Here is a 15,000-nt window from a genome sequence, read left to right as displayed (position 1 = left end):
GTCCTGCAGACTGTAGGCTCTTCATTCTTAGGTGTAACCCCGCCTTCTTATGAATAAGGGTTTAAAAACTGATTTCTTTGGGAATAAAAGGATGTTAGCACAGGGAAAACTAACAGTTTGAATTAGACAGTGGAGATGGAAAGACAGTTTAGAGGAGAAAAATGAGATGTAAAATGTTTTGTCTGTTTTGTTATTGAAACATATGAGAATGGGTGGAGCTTGAGAACAGCAAAAAAAACCCTGCATTGTCAATTTTTTTAAAATTTATTTATTATTGTCCCATTGTCCCAAGTTACGCGATGCCCACAGCCTCGGCCCAAAAAACAGAACCGATGCATGTTTACATTTATATTTACAAGATCTAATGCATGTTGGTAAACTCCAGGAACTCCAGTGGCCCGTACCAAGCTCTGACCTCAACCTCACAAAACATCTTTGGCAAGAAGAAGAACATTGACCAAACCAGTGACACGCCTTTCAAATAGGGAGTGGGGGACGCAAACGCCATGCTCCTGACTTTGAAATAGCATGTCCACCCAGCTCATATAGGTGTTGTGGTCAAGTGTCATGTGGCCATATACTGCATATATATATATATAAAACACCAGCCAAACAAAGCATTTAAATAATTCAGTGAGTAATTTACACAGTCGAACCCTGCAACCTCTGTAGGCTTGGTCGGCAATCACAGGTTTATTTAGCTGGGTTAGAGACTGAGACCTCTCTCGTCTTCACGAAAACTTGGCCAGTCAAATCACTCCATTCCAAACACCTCACAGCAGGTGATGGCGTGAACTAGTCTTTCTCGGAGTACGTCAATGTTGCTGTAGTTTGGAAGCTTCAAGGTGCCAAAACAGGTCTGGGCCACTGGGCTACGCTCGTCTGCGTCTTCATAGTCATGTCTGATGATTCTGAGGCGTAGCTGAGAGAGGCCTCCAACTGGCAGCCGGTCTGACGCATACATGAAAACTGCAAAAACAACAACAATCACATATAAAGTCATTTAGTGCAGTGAAATTAAAACACACTCAACATGCCTGTTCATTCACTATGCTTCAAAACCCTTTAGGGAAAATGACACCATTAAGTAAAATAAAGCTTTTCTGATAAAGCTTTTTAAAGGTGTTTCCCATATTATTATACTCTATATATAATAATACTGTTAACCCCCTTAACACTCCAAGGCTTATTACACACTAAGACATACACTTTCGGCCCACTGGAGGGAGATAAGATGTTTAAGGGGTTAAACAGTGCATGCATACGACTTCCTACTGTACCACACATCATCCAAAATCTCTATATCTCTATTATACTATATACCATATTTCCTGTTTGTCTGCACTCTATATGCTCAAATGTTTGTGGACACCCCTTCTAATGATTGCATTCAGTGACTATAAGTTGCATAAAGTCCCTTTCACACTGAGTCTGATTTTTATAGAATTAAAAACATAAGTTTTGAAAACGCCTGCTCTATTTTTTGCATTGTTTTCTGACACGTAAATCAGACTGACCAATCAGATCTACATTGTCACAAGAGCAGATGAGCATCCAGACAGCAGCAGAATGGCTAACCTTTATCGTAACAGAACACAAAAGTATATATATATATAGATTGTTTATCTATATTTTTATTCATTTGGGCTTTTGTCTTGCTGTTGTGTGATCAGTAGCTGGGGTGTCCATAAACATTTGGACATATAGTGTTTCATAAAAGAGCACACAGTAGGACTGTAAAAAAAGGAAGCATATTATAAAAAGCTTCCTTTTGTGGAGTGTGTGTATATACATTTGTTGTTTGTGCACAGTTCAGATTTTGCTCCTCTAATTTATACAATCCCCTCGTCTGAGTAGCACCACCCAAAGTATCTATCACCCAAAGAAGGCGTGCCATTTTCTGTCTCGAAAGCACCAGACCTGCTAGCATTATCAACACAAGGATTGAAGCACGGGAACTGCTGTGGTCATGTGTGCAAATTTGTGCACTTTGTGTCTGAGTGCTGTTCAGGGGTCAGTACAAAAAATGTGAACTCAAGGTGAAGTAAATGTCAGTTCACTAGTGCAAACAGAGCACCAGGCAGGAATGCACCCTGGACAGGGCACCAGCACACCACAGGCTCATTATCATTTTAACTATAAAACTATATATTAAAAGCTGTTGTAGAGTTTGTATTATATTATACATACATACACAACTCACCCAGAAACTTCTTCTGGAGTTCTTCAGAAAGCTCAAAGACAACAGTCCAGAAATTCTGGATGAGCACATCCGAGGGTCCGCAGCCTTCATAAGTGGCGATCTGAGGAAAACAGAACACACAATAAATCAGTCAAAAATAATATGAATAAATTATGCAAAAGAAGATCGATAAGGTATAATTAACTCTCAAAAAGTTTGTGTTCCACCTTTTGAAGCTTCTCCCACTCATATTCGGATGTGCCGTAGAGGAGAAGCCTGAGCTCTTCTGGCAGAAACACCGTCCAGCATTTGGAGTAGCTGCCATAAGAAAAACCTCTCTCAAATTCCTTAAACTGATACTCCACAGACTTGTTGAAGAAATGGTCCACGTACAAGTCCACATATTTCTGCCTGTAAAAGAATGGAATGCATGGAGTTTAGTTTCACAGACATCTAGGAACATCATGAAGATTGTTGTGTGGATAAATGTGTGCGAGACCTGACCAATCGGAAAGTGGTGAAAATAAACAGCACACCTGTTGAATTTGGTGACTGGGATTTCCTGTCCATGTGGGATGAGCTCTATGTCTTGCACCTGAAATGAACAACACTCATGTAGACTGATGTAAAGAGCACACCCAAATGTACAGTAAAATACAGCTCTGTCGTCTTACTGTAAAATCCAAATACAGGTCCTCCACAACGTCCTCATCTTCTGTCAGCAAATCCTTCAGGCCTCTATGTTGGAGGGAAACAACAAAAAAATATAAAATAATAATTTACATCTCTATAAATTATAACCCAAATACATTTATATCGCTTCACAGCTTTACAATAAATAATAATAATAATAATAATAATAATAATACAATAATCTAATATAAATAATCCCTGAACCACTAAAATAATTCACTAATTACTTTTTAAATTCTAAAATAATTTTAATTAGAAACAGACACTGAGACACTCAGCTTTGTTATACACACTATAAGTCCAAATGTTTGTGGACACCCCTAACTAATTAATGCATTCAGCTACTTTAAGTTGTACTAATTGCTGACACAGATGTGCAAATGCACACACACAGCTTGTCTAGTCCCTGTAGAGAAGTACTGCCAATAGAACATGACTCTCTGGAGCAGATAAACATGAACCTAATGGCACCATGCAAAGTGCCAGGCATGGGCTAAAGGGGTAGAAAGCCCTATGTTGTCTCCATCCAATACTTTTGGGTAAGTTGGGGAGTTAGGGATGAGGTGGGGTGGTGATCATCCAACATTCTCATGTTGTTGAATGCAATTAAATCCTCACAGCAATGCTCCAGAATCTAGTAGAAAGCCTTCTTTACTAGACGGTAGAGACAGTTACTCCAACAAAAGGAGGATAAACTCTTTGTAATGCCCTTGATTGCAGAAGAAACAATGAATGAGCAGGTGTCCCAATACTTTTGTCCATACCGTGTAGTAACTATTATTAAACTATTATGTAAGCTATGTAGTTAGAAGAGTGAGTTCATTAGTACAGTTCCTCGCTCTCCTAACTATGTAAGTTTCAGGCTATACGAGGTCAACAGACAATCCATCTGAACCTGGCCTCCACTGGGGACAGCTCCTCCAGGTCGCTGAGAGTTGGACTCAGGTGCAGTAGCTTCTTGAAGAGTGCCAACGGAAAGCCGATGTTTAAATAGCACTGATTATAAAAGGCCATTCCACAGATTACGCCAAGGTAGTAGAACCCATCAGTGGTGCCAGACGTCGTCTGCAACAGACAATAAAGACTCACTGTATTTATCTGCTGTCTAAGAGCAGTACGTTCTGAGAAAGACCACATATGGACCTCAGACCTACATCAGGAGAGAACCAGAACAGCCCTGAATCTTCAGATGCTTGAATCAGGCTGGAGGCTTCTGTTAGATCCTGACTAAGCAGTCTGAAGAATTCTGTACGCAAACCTCCAGCATCAAACCCGTCCTCCAGGAGAAATTTCACCTGTCAGGGAGAGATTTGTGATTGACTGACCGCTTGATTGTTTCAATAGTTTTAGTAATTTTGATGCATTGATGAATTTTGTGGATTTAGGTTGCTAATAGCATACACTGTAGAAACATTAAAGGCAGGTTGACTTAAAATGACATAGAAAATGATGCAGAGCACTTCTGAGTTAACTTAATTAGTTATAATGTTTAATCTGTGGCTCCTCCCCCTCAATCTGATTTCTGTTTATCCCCACCTGCAGGTTATGATTCACTTTATCATAAGACTGAGGCCGATCTAGAGCTGTGAAATTACAGTAAGTTTACCTTTCTGTTCTTTCTTAGGCACTGAAATGTACATGGCTTCACAGCTGCAGGGTGGCGCAACTGTCTAACTGCCTGCTTATCAACAAACTTAGAAGACACCCATCAACACCATAGGTCTCCTTGATCAAGAGAATAAGAATAGGAAGGCCTCCTCCACATGGTACGTCAGGGGTCTTTAATTAACCCTTAATAAGGTCCAGCTAGAGAAAATCTCCACAGGCCAAGGTCCGAAACATCACAATGTCTAACTTACACTATTAATTAGTGTGATATCCTGTATACTAAAGTAGTCTAGTTCACAAAGACACTGACAATTAATAGAAAATGACAAATACTAAAAAGAACAAATAAATAAATGTTCTTTTACTTGGATTGTTTATTATATATGTCTTATAGATGCTCACCTGACATTCAATTAACATTCAACTGACTTTATTTTAAATGTAACTGAAGTCTAAGCTGATTGTAAATGACTGTCTATTGAATGTAACCCTAAAACCTAACCCTAATTCTAATTTACACCTAAACCTTAAATCTGACCCTAACCCTAAAGCTAAAATGTTAAGTGTAAGGTTAGGGTTGGGTGTATAGTTCAGTTACATTTAATACATATTCATTTTAACGTTAACTGACTATCAGGTGAGCATCTACGAGGCATCTATAATGGACCGTCCAAGTAAAGTGACACTCAATCTAAATATAAAACAATGCTTTAAAAAAAATGTGCATCATAAATTAAATTAATGCCTAATAACTCGTCAGGTAGCACCTCTGGACTTTTTCAAATTAAACACTTCACAATAGTTTAGCGGTTATAGGTCCGGGTCCAGAAAGAACAACGTCTATTAGTGACTTCTGAGATGGGGGGACGTCTTACCTACTAGTAAACAAATTTACTGTCTAGAGTGGGAGGAGCTACAGACTAACCATCTTACACTGTCCTTAATCAGGATCAGCTGCAGCTCATTTACTAATATGTTCGAGGCTTAACTTAACATGTATTGTTGATCAAATTGAGATATAGAACCAGAAAACGTGAGTTAGGAGAACGCCCGAAGAAACTACGTTGAGTTAACTCAAAAACATTTTTGTTATAAAACATATGTAATCAGTTACTGCATCATTTTAAGTTGGCTTTCATTTTTCAAAATGATCCAGCAAAAAGCTAAAGGTGCCCCTGCCTCTCCCATTCTCTGAGGAAAAACATACTCCATTGTCAGGATGTTTGTAAGACTGAACAACACTGTGGGTTAAGTATATAGTGTATTTGAATAAACAACGCTATTAATCAAGCAGTGAATCTGAAACAAACCTTCAATGGAAAACAAAAGTTATGAATATTTGATTTCAGATATGTGAGAGTGTCTGCCAGGACAGTCTTTCTGTTCACACAGAGTGAATTTGCACAGGGAGGTGGCACCAGCAGCTGCTGTTGTATCTGTAAACACTGTAGACAGAAAATAACATTCAAATTAAGCACTTTATATACATCATATATATATATATATATATATATATATATATATATATATATATATATATATATATAGATATATATATATATATATAACTGAATGTACTTACTATGAATAGTTTGCATTTGGACCTCATATCAAGGATGAATGGGAAAGGGAGAAGGAAGTTGACATTTTTCTAAAAAGGCAAAAGAAAAAGTGAATACATAAATAAACAAAATAGACATTAATATGCATAATTAATATGTTCATATTTCTTAAAATCTATAATTAATCATTTACATAATTTTAAAACTGAATCAAGACGTACTATAAAGTTCACGGCAACTTCGAATTCCTCATCTGTGGTGTTAGGTGAAATCTGGGGAGATAACAAAGGCATTAAAATCACTACAGTGAGCTACAGCCAATCACACTTCAGCAGCTCATGATTCTAGTATATATATATATATTCTGCTTTCAGATGAACCCCTTACATTAACCTCTTTTCTGGATCTATAAATTGCATAAATATCTGGGAAACTGCTTTGATTTTACATAGTTAGCTACTACATTCACCGCACATTGTAAAAACTGTACAGACACACATTTTTACAGTTTTTAATGCTAAAAAATCTAAGCAATTTGTTTTTTCACACATACACATTGCTATGGCCCTGCAACTTAGATCTACTTAAAGCCCCCCTAACTACAGTGGACTCCTATGTGTCCCCAGTGTCCTCTTTTACATTTACATTACATTTACATTTACGGCATTTAGCAGACGCTCTTATCCAGAGTGACTTACAAAGAGCTTTGCTATTTACCCAAGAAAAGCCTTAGCTGGTTAGAATAGGCTAATAATTCAAAAGATACCTCTAAGCTTTAGACTCTAAACACAAGACAATAAGGCGACCATAGAACTATTCGTCCAAGTACTCTCTGAAGAGGAGGGTCTTCAGTTTGCGTTTGAAGACAGCGAGCGACTCGGCCGTTCGGACACCCAGGGGAAGCTCGTTCCACCACTTTGGTGCCAGGACAGTAAAAAGCCTGGACGCTTGTCTTCTGCGGATTTTAAGGGATGGCGGGTCGAGCCGAGCCGTACTTGAAGCTCGAAGGGCTCTTGGTGCAGACCGGCTTTTGACCATTGCCATCAAGTACGGAGGGGCTGGTCTGTTCTTGGCTTTGTAGGCCAGAGTCAGGGTTCTGAATCTGATGAGGGCAGCAGCTACAGGAAGCCAGTGGAGAGAATGCAGCAGTGGAGAGACATGGCTAAATTTAGGAACGTTGAAGACGACCTGTGCCGCTGCATTCTGGATGAGTTGCAGGGACCTAATGGTGCACAGAGGGAGACCAGCCAGAAGAGAGTTGCAGTAGTCAAGTCTGGAAGTGACGAGAGACTGAACAAGCACCTGGACGGCCTCTCTAGAGAAATCTACAGAACCAAGTTACGTTTGCAACATGACTTGAGAACGATAACTGATCATCCATCACTACACCAAGGCTTCGAGCTTCTGTAGAAGGTTTTATCAAAAACTAAATATAGTCACCGTACTTAAAACTTTACAAGGCAAAATGACAGAAGGGGTGAGGAGAGGTCTGCACTTCCTTAGTATATCTGTGTTAAACCTGCCAACCTAGACATCTCAGATCCGATTGGAAAACATTACCCAACATCTTTTGTGATTGTGTTCCACTAGCTGAGGACTCTTTATGCCTTACAGACTGGGCTGGACTCAGCTTGCTAATGGCTGCACAACAATTTAACAGAGTAGAGTAACAGTACTTGCAGGTTGTGACACTGTATTAAAACCTGTCCATTTGCTTATGTTTACTTTGCAAGTTACATGAATGTGAATATGGTGTATCGTAGCACTTACAGTATAAAAAAAATCGTTGACCTCCTTTATATAGAAACGATCATCAGTCAACCTTGTGTTTCTCTGACTGTTAATCTGCAAAAAAATCATAAAAATCATAAGAATTAGTACAACACTCAAGTACCAACAGCTTATTGACATTAGGGCTGCACGATATATCGTTTCAGCATCATCATCGCAATGTGCACATGCGGGATGTGCAGTGTCATGTAAGGCAATCATGCTACAACTTTACTTAATAGGAAAAGAAAACGTCCACTATTCTCATTTTCCATGATAGAGCTACCAGAGGTAGATTATCCCTGGCCAGTATCATTAATTTATTGCAGACCCATGTGCAGAGAGGACACCCTGTGAGAACAGGCCTTAATTAGGTGAGTTAAGTGATATGATGAGCTGTTGTGACTGTGGGAGGAAAAAAGTCGCTCCCAGCTGGATTCAAACCAGCAACCCTGGCAGTGGAGGTCCATACACAGGGGGCATTATTAATATCATTACATGCACCGTACCGGTCATCCCTCTACAAATGTGCGGCAGTGAAGTGCACAGTCTTATATGCAGTGCCAAACAGGTGCATCTGGTTAGCACTGATTAACCCTAGGTGTTCGGGGAATTGGAGTTCCCTTGGGTAACAGTGCCTCGCCGCCACCGCCCTCTGCTGGCAGCCGGCAGCACAGACTGACCTCTTAAATTTTCGATACACAGAGGACATTATACATTATTAAGTATTACATGTTGGATTATTGACTTCTGGAGAAATCTTCTGATGATTTTTTTTTATCGCAAAGCAACAAAATATTGCAATGTTAATTTATTTCCAATATCGTAGAGCCCTACTTTATGATAAAGGCACTGACTGCAGATCAGTTTGTACAGCTGGTGTGAGCTGGTGGGGGTGACCAATTTAGCTTGTTATCTGCTAGGAGCGTGTAAGTGGAACAACTTCATAATTAAAATACACCATATTGACAAAAGTATTGGGACACCAATACTCATTCATTGCTTCTTCTTAAATCAAGCAATTTATTCTGCTTTTGTTGGAGTAACTGTCTCTACTGTCCAGGGCTACAGACTGTGGAGACAGCATTGCTGTGAGGATTTGATTGCATTCAGAAACAAGAGCCTTAGTGAGGTCAGGATGTTGGATGATCACCACCCTACCTCATCCCCAACTCCCCGACATCAAATGCCAAAAGTATTGGATGGAGCACCAACCATCATCCCAGAGAACACAGTTCCACTGCTCCACAGCTCAATCAATGCTGTGGAGGCTTTATACCCCTCTAGCTCATTTGGCATTAGGCAGCATGGTGCCAACATTCATGTTTATTTGCTACAGATGGCCCTATTCTATGGAAGCACTAGACAAGCTGTGAGCGTACATTTGCACATCTGTGTCAGCAAAGGGTGAAACTTAATGTTGCTATATGAATTTGATAGAAGAGGTGTCCACAAACATTTGGACATATGGTGACATTTGCAAAATGATGGTGGAAAATTGCAATGTAGTAAAGTCTGACGGAGTGTGTGTGTGTATAACAATAAGAAAATGCTCTGATCCTTCTCATTCTTACGTCATACAGCTTCTGCAGAACATGCAGAGGAGGCGAGGCTTCGTTCCAGTTGTTGCAGATCTCAGTTGTCATGCGGGATACGAAGTGCGTGGCCACAGAGTGGAACGTCATCACCAGTGTTCTGTAGTAGTAATAGGGCAGCCTGGTCCACAGGTTTGCTGAGGGAAGGTTACCAGAAATGAGCACAGGACACTTCTTGGCTGATTAAAGATTAATGTCAATTATACACAGAAATCCTGCGATCAGAAATTACACATAAATATGTCAGTGTGTTACTGCAGGGCTGAGAATGACCCACCACCCAAATAATAGCTGGTCTGTGGGGTCCTGACTATAAAAGAACAGGGTGAAAGGAGGCTAACAAAGCATGCAGAGAAACTGATGGACGACAGTCTGGAGTTATAGAACTACAAGTGCTCCTATATGGTCAGTGGTAAGAGCTTAAGAGCTGATTTATGTTATGGCTGATTGGTGATTGTTTACATTGACTTTAAACAGTCAGATTAGTGTTTTATTACAATGTGTGTTTAAGTCCTTAGATTATTTTTATTTTTATTATATATCTAATAAACATAAAAGAAAAAATAATATATATAGCTATTCAATATGTAACAAATATTGTATATAAATTGTATATATAATTGTATATTGTATATATTGTATGTAAAAAACATATAAATATATAAAATTATTGGATGAACATTTTATTAAATTATGAGCTTTTATTACATTCAGTGCAGTTACTACATCATGAGCTGCTTCAATGTGAAAAGGGTGCACACATTTAAATCAAGTAGGTCGAAGACAAGGTTTCAGTGTATATGTCTTATATCGCTGCTGTCCAACAAAAAAACATGTATCTCCATCTCCACCCATTGTAGCCCCCCTAGCACTAGCAAAGCTCCCAAAGCTAGTAGGGTAAGGACTTAACACACGTCTCCATGGTTTGATCCCTGTAGCTGCTCAGATAACAGATAATCTGGATGAACAGGCCAATAGAAATACTCTAAATTACTTGGAATAAGCTCTTATTTTACAATGCCATCCATTCAAAGTAAAGGCTATTTTTGCCTTCTCCTGTAAAGTAATTTTTTAATTTTGGAGATACATGTTTTCATTAGACAGCAACAATATCTGAAATGACTAAAAATACAATTTAAAAATAGTATTTATAGAATAAATCTAAAAGGTTTGTGAATTACGCTTGTCCAAATTAGTGCAGTGTCTAAAAGAGGACCTACTCAAGACATTCTGAGACTCCTGGTCCAGTTTTACAATGGCAGAGGCCAGCACTATGGTGAGCTGTGTGCCACGCTGGATTTTTCTGAGCACTCTGAGGAGTTCAGGCAGGATGAGGTAAGCTCTCAGAGCTTCTACACCAGCAGCAGCGGTGTTCTCCAGGGAGGGGAGCAGATCCCGCTCCACTACTCTTTCCACCTGATAGGAAATATCACCAGTGTCACAACTTAGACTGTAAACCCCAAAGAAAACATGTGTTTCCTCCTTTCCTCGTGTTATTTTGAGCTGTAATTACTTCAGACAGTTTTATTACACTGACTTTCAACTATTTTGAGCTCTGCTAGCTCATCCAGGTTTACAGTGCATACTGTCCACATATACACTATATTCAAAATGTATTGGGACACCTGCTATTTCATAGTTTCTTCTAAAATCAAGGGCAATTAAAAAGAATTCCACCAGCTTGTGTTGGGGTAACTGTCTCTACTGTCCAGGGAAGAAGGCTTTCTACTTATGGAGCATTATTGAGGTCAGGATGTTGGATGATCACCACCCCACCTCCTCCCCAACTCCCCAACTCATCCCAAAAGTATTGGACAGAGCATCAACCATGATCATTCCAGAGAACACAGTTCCTTCACGGCTCCACAGCTCAATGCTGGGACCCCTCTAGCCCATGCCTGGCATTAGGCCTGGTGCCAATAGGTTCATGGTTACTGCTCCAGAAAGTCCTGTCTATTCTATTCTAGACAAGCTGTGTTCGTGTGCATTTGCACATCTGTGTCAGCAATGGGTGCACCTTAAAAAAAGTAGCTGAATGCATCCGTTGAATGGGGTGTCCACAAACATTTGGACATATAGTGTATGTATTGTTCAAATGAAGTTTTCAACACGCAGAGCCATACCTCCAGTAGAATCTTCTGCTTTTTGGCCAGCTTCTCAAAAGCACAACGAGCCAAGGACAAATCCAGACCAGAATAGTTGTCAGATGTTGTGTAATGTTTATCCTGGCTAATAATAAAAAAAAATAAACAGTCAAACTAATAGACTGAAATATTTGGACATGTTCTGAAAAACAGAGAAAGTACAGCTCTACCTTTTGTCAACGAAGCTGCCATTGATACACGATGCTGAGGAGAACATTCTCCTGATTTCCCTACAGAGACAGAGAAACCAAGCATGACACATCATTAAAGCCCTTAGTCAAATCTAATCATCACCAGAATGAGGCTCTGTGCTGGAATACCCTATAGATACCCTTTAAAGGCTCCTGGGCTAAACCTCTTTCTTTCCCTCCCTGCTAAGTAACTAGAGACCGGTGAAGGTCACTGGCTTCCATTGGCTTCTATGATATCTTATACATTTATGATGACTGAGGTGAAGTGTCTTGTAGACATGTCTAAAAAACATGCCATGCGCCCATCCGTACCTTTTTACTTTGTTCCATGCGTTTGCTTTTTCACAGTCCAAAATCCATCGGTCAAGAAGCTGGTCGTCCAGTACTGAGGTTCCTTCACACAAAGCTGGTGAAGAACCAGCCGAGACAATCTCGCCTTCCTTAGTGCAACAGGCAACAGAAAGATCCCCTCCCGCAAAAACCCTCTCCACTGTCTGATCCTGCCTGCTGTCTGTTCAACAACACCATGCCGTTAGAGATCTGATGAGATGGATGAAATCTCACTGCAGTAAAAACTGGAGACATTGATTCAGTTTCCAGTTCATCGCTCTACTAACCTGGTAACAGTCGTACAGGGAGGGGCACACACTGATTGGTGCGCTGTCCGTTTCCAAGCTGCCCTTGCTCTCCACACCCAAATGAGAAGACTGTGTTGGAGGATCTAACCAGTGCTAGAGTGTGATGTCTAGGGTTCAAGAGAAAAGTCATATTTATCAACTATTGCTGTTCCATATCTGAAATTTACATTTAAAATGCTAGCAAAAATAGTATCTGGACTTGAGAACCTGAGAACCGAAGACATGGCATTGGCATTATTGACTAATTAGAGTTCGGTACATGGAAGTGACAAACCCTAGACCTCTGAAAGCCAAGGTGCTAGGATAAGCACCAACCTTACCAGATTATACTACAATCACCTCGGATAGCTGAATAGCTAAATTCAGTGAAATCCTCACAGCAATGATCCTCCAAAATCTAGTAGAAAGCCTTTACCCTGGACAGTAGAGACAGTTACTCCAACAAAAGCATAAAAAATATTTTTTTGAAATATTATTATTTTGGAGGAAACAATAAATTAGCAGGTGTCCCAATACTTTTGTCCATATAGTGTATACAGTAAGGCTCTGTCATATGTGGACTTTGTAACTGAATTCAGATCACAATAATATCCTTTATCAGCATAATTATGCATAATTAAATGAACATTATCCTCTAAGCTTTCTGTCCAGGTCATACTATCATATGGTTGCAGCACTTCGAGGCAGTTCCTTACCGTCCACAGGCTATTTGGGACACTTCTGACCCCCAGAGTCCGCTTAGCAGCCGAGGTCGAAGTTCATCTCTGAATGAGTTATGTCCGAGCTGACCGTAACATCCTGACCCGAACGTGAACACCAGTCCTCCCTAAAAATGCAGAGAGATGAATACAGACACATAAAAGGGTCATTCATAAGCTAGCTGGGCTAAAGTACCAGCCCTTCGTTCTAGAGGGTCAAAGCACTGTGGCTCATTTAACCCCTTAACACTCCAAGGCCTATTACACACTAACTACAGGGACCTCTGTACAAACTAGTGGGGCTATTCCTTGGTAATAGAAGTTTGGCCCGCCGGCAGGCCATTGGCTGTTTAAGGGGTTCTCTGCAGGACTGTGGCCTTCCACCACAAATGTTCTTATGGGCCCTCAGGAACTACCCCTGACCAGATTAGGACCAGCACCCTTGAAGAACTGTTTACCAGGTGTTCAAAGCCAAGAATGTGACAAGGTGGAGATGATAGTAAACAATATCTCTGGACACATTTCACTCACAAACAGAAGCTAAACTTATACAAAGCTCCAGCTGCAGAGTGAGGTGAGGGCATGTTGCATCCTCAACTCAACTCAGCTAGCCCAAGGTTCTCCATTTTATTCAGCTAAACCTTAAAACATAGTGAACGAGCTACAGCTCTAACTGTCCCTCTCTCTTAATGTGTGTACTATTGATTCCTATCTGCAGGTTATAGCCTCTCAGAGCCTATCAAACTGCATCCCCATACGTCACAAAAGGCTTTTGACAGTGGAGCACTGTCAAAGATTGGATTGTCACATGACCGCATTGGAAATGTCTGGACCTAACCTTTGTTAGAGCAGCAGTATGGTCCTCCCCACATGAGATGAACACTGTCTTCTTCTGGTTCAAGCTCCTCACACAGGCAGGAACATGCCTATCTGTAAAAGAGGCAGGGATCTGCATTGCTGCTTTGACAGTGATATTACACAGTTATAGACAAAGGGTTGGGTTTACTGTGCCGTCACACCACAGGGAGTGTAAGGGTGTGATTTCTGAATGATTTGCAGCATTGTACACTGTATTTTGGCCTGTTGTTTTTGCAATAAGTATCACTGTACTTGGATGGTCCATTATAGATGTCTTGTAGATGCTCACCTGACATTCAGCTAGTACTCAATTGAGTATGTATTAACTGTAACTGAGCTCTAAACCAAAAGGACTGTCTGAATGTATGAATGTAACCCTACACCTAACCTTAACCCCTAACCCATCATTTTAGAGTTAAGTTAAGAGACAAAGGGTTAGGGTTAGATTAAGTGTTAAGATTTAGGGATGAGCAAAGGGTAAGATTAGGGTTAGGGTTGAGTGAAGGGTAAGGTTTGGATTAGGGTTAAGATTTAGGGATGAGTGAAGGGTAAGGCTGGGGTTAGGGTTAAGATTTAGGGATGAGTGAAGGGTAAGGTTGGGGTTAGGGTTAAGATTAAAGCTTGATTAAAAAAGGTTAAGATTAAGGGTTAAGTCGCCCTGGATTAGAGTGACTGCTAAATGCATTCATTAAGGTGTGAATGGCCACCTTCCAAACAATACAGCTGTATTTACATCCTTACACACCACAACTGTTGCACCATACTAAGGTCCATACCTTCCCTGTCTCCCAGGCCTAGCTGTCCGGCGCTATTCCTGCCCCAGCCGAACACAGTTCCAGAGAGAGAAAGGGCAAAGCTGTGGTCTCCTCCAGCGCTGATCTGAGCCAGTGGGATCCCACACAGAGACTTGAGGAGCTTAGGAGACAGAGAGCTGGGCTCGCCTTTGCCCAAACCCAGCTGTCCTCCAGAGTTTTCACCCCATGTGAATAGCTGACCATCTAAGAGTAAATATAAAGTGCTGGTTATTTTCAGGTGATGATACAGTAAGAACACGAGAAGCA

General features: G+C 40.5%; 1 protein-coding gene across 1 annotated transcript in view; it reads right to left on the bottom strand.

The window, feature by feature from the left end:
* Positions 1 to 252: 252 nt before the first annotated feature.
* LOC140554324 (E3 ubiquitin-protein ligase HERC2-like) overlaps positions 253 to 15,000 on the bottom strand; it is a 35,630-nt gene continuing 20,882 nt past the window's right edge. Inside the window, exons 27-46 of the mRNA XM_072677209.1 lie at positions 14,716 to 14,937; positions 13,920 to 14,011; positions 13,079 to 13,209; positions 12,363 to 12,490; positions 12,058 to 12,256; positions 11,725 to 11,784; positions 11,534 to 11,639; positions 10,631 to 10,826; positions 9,390 to 9,547; positions 7,816 to 7,890; positions 6,267 to 6,317; positions 6,066 to 6,134; positions 5,794 to 5,928; positions 4,030 to 4,170; positions 3,771 to 3,940; positions 2,857 to 2,920; positions 2,719 to 2,777; positions 2,410 to 2,593; positions 2,204 to 2,303; positions 253 to 969 (exon numbers count right to left, since the gene is read on the bottom strand). Of these exons, the coding sequence (XP_072533310.1) occupies positions 755 to 969; positions 2,204 to 2,303; positions 2,410 to 2,593; positions 2,719 to 2,777; positions 2,857 to 2,920; positions 3,771 to 3,940; positions 4,030 to 4,170; positions 5,794 to 5,928; positions 6,066 to 6,134; positions 6,267 to 6,317; positions 7,816 to 7,890; positions 9,390 to 9,547; positions 10,631 to 10,826; positions 11,534 to 11,639; positions 11,725 to 11,784; positions 12,058 to 12,256; positions 12,363 to 12,490; positions 13,079 to 13,209; positions 13,920 to 14,011; positions 14,716 to 14,937 (2,555 nt within the window). The 3' untranslated portion in view covers positions 253 to 754. The remainder of the gene's footprint in view (positions 970 to 2,203; positions 2,304 to 2,409; positions 2,594 to 2,718; positions 2,778 to 2,856; positions 2,921 to 3,770; positions 3,941 to 4,029; positions 4,171 to 5,793; positions 5,929 to 6,065; positions 6,135 to 6,266; positions 6,318 to 7,815; positions 7,891 to 9,389; positions 9,548 to 10,630; positions 10,827 to 11,533; positions 11,640 to 11,724; positions 11,785 to 12,057; positions 12,257 to 12,362; positions 12,491 to 13,078; positions 13,210 to 13,919; positions 14,012 to 14,715; positions 14,938 to 15,000) is intronic.

The sequence above is a fragment of the Salminus brasiliensis genome, chromosome 4 (genome assembly GCF_030463535.1).
Source record: "Salminus brasiliensis chromosome 4, fSalBra1.hap2, whole genome shotgun sequence".
Taxonomy (NCBI): Eukaryota; Metazoa; Chordata; class Actinopteri; order Characiformes; family Bryconidae; genus Salminus; species Salminus brasiliensis.
Note: the sequence above shows the minus strand (reverse complement) of the source record. Positions and strands in the feature narration are given on the sequence as shown.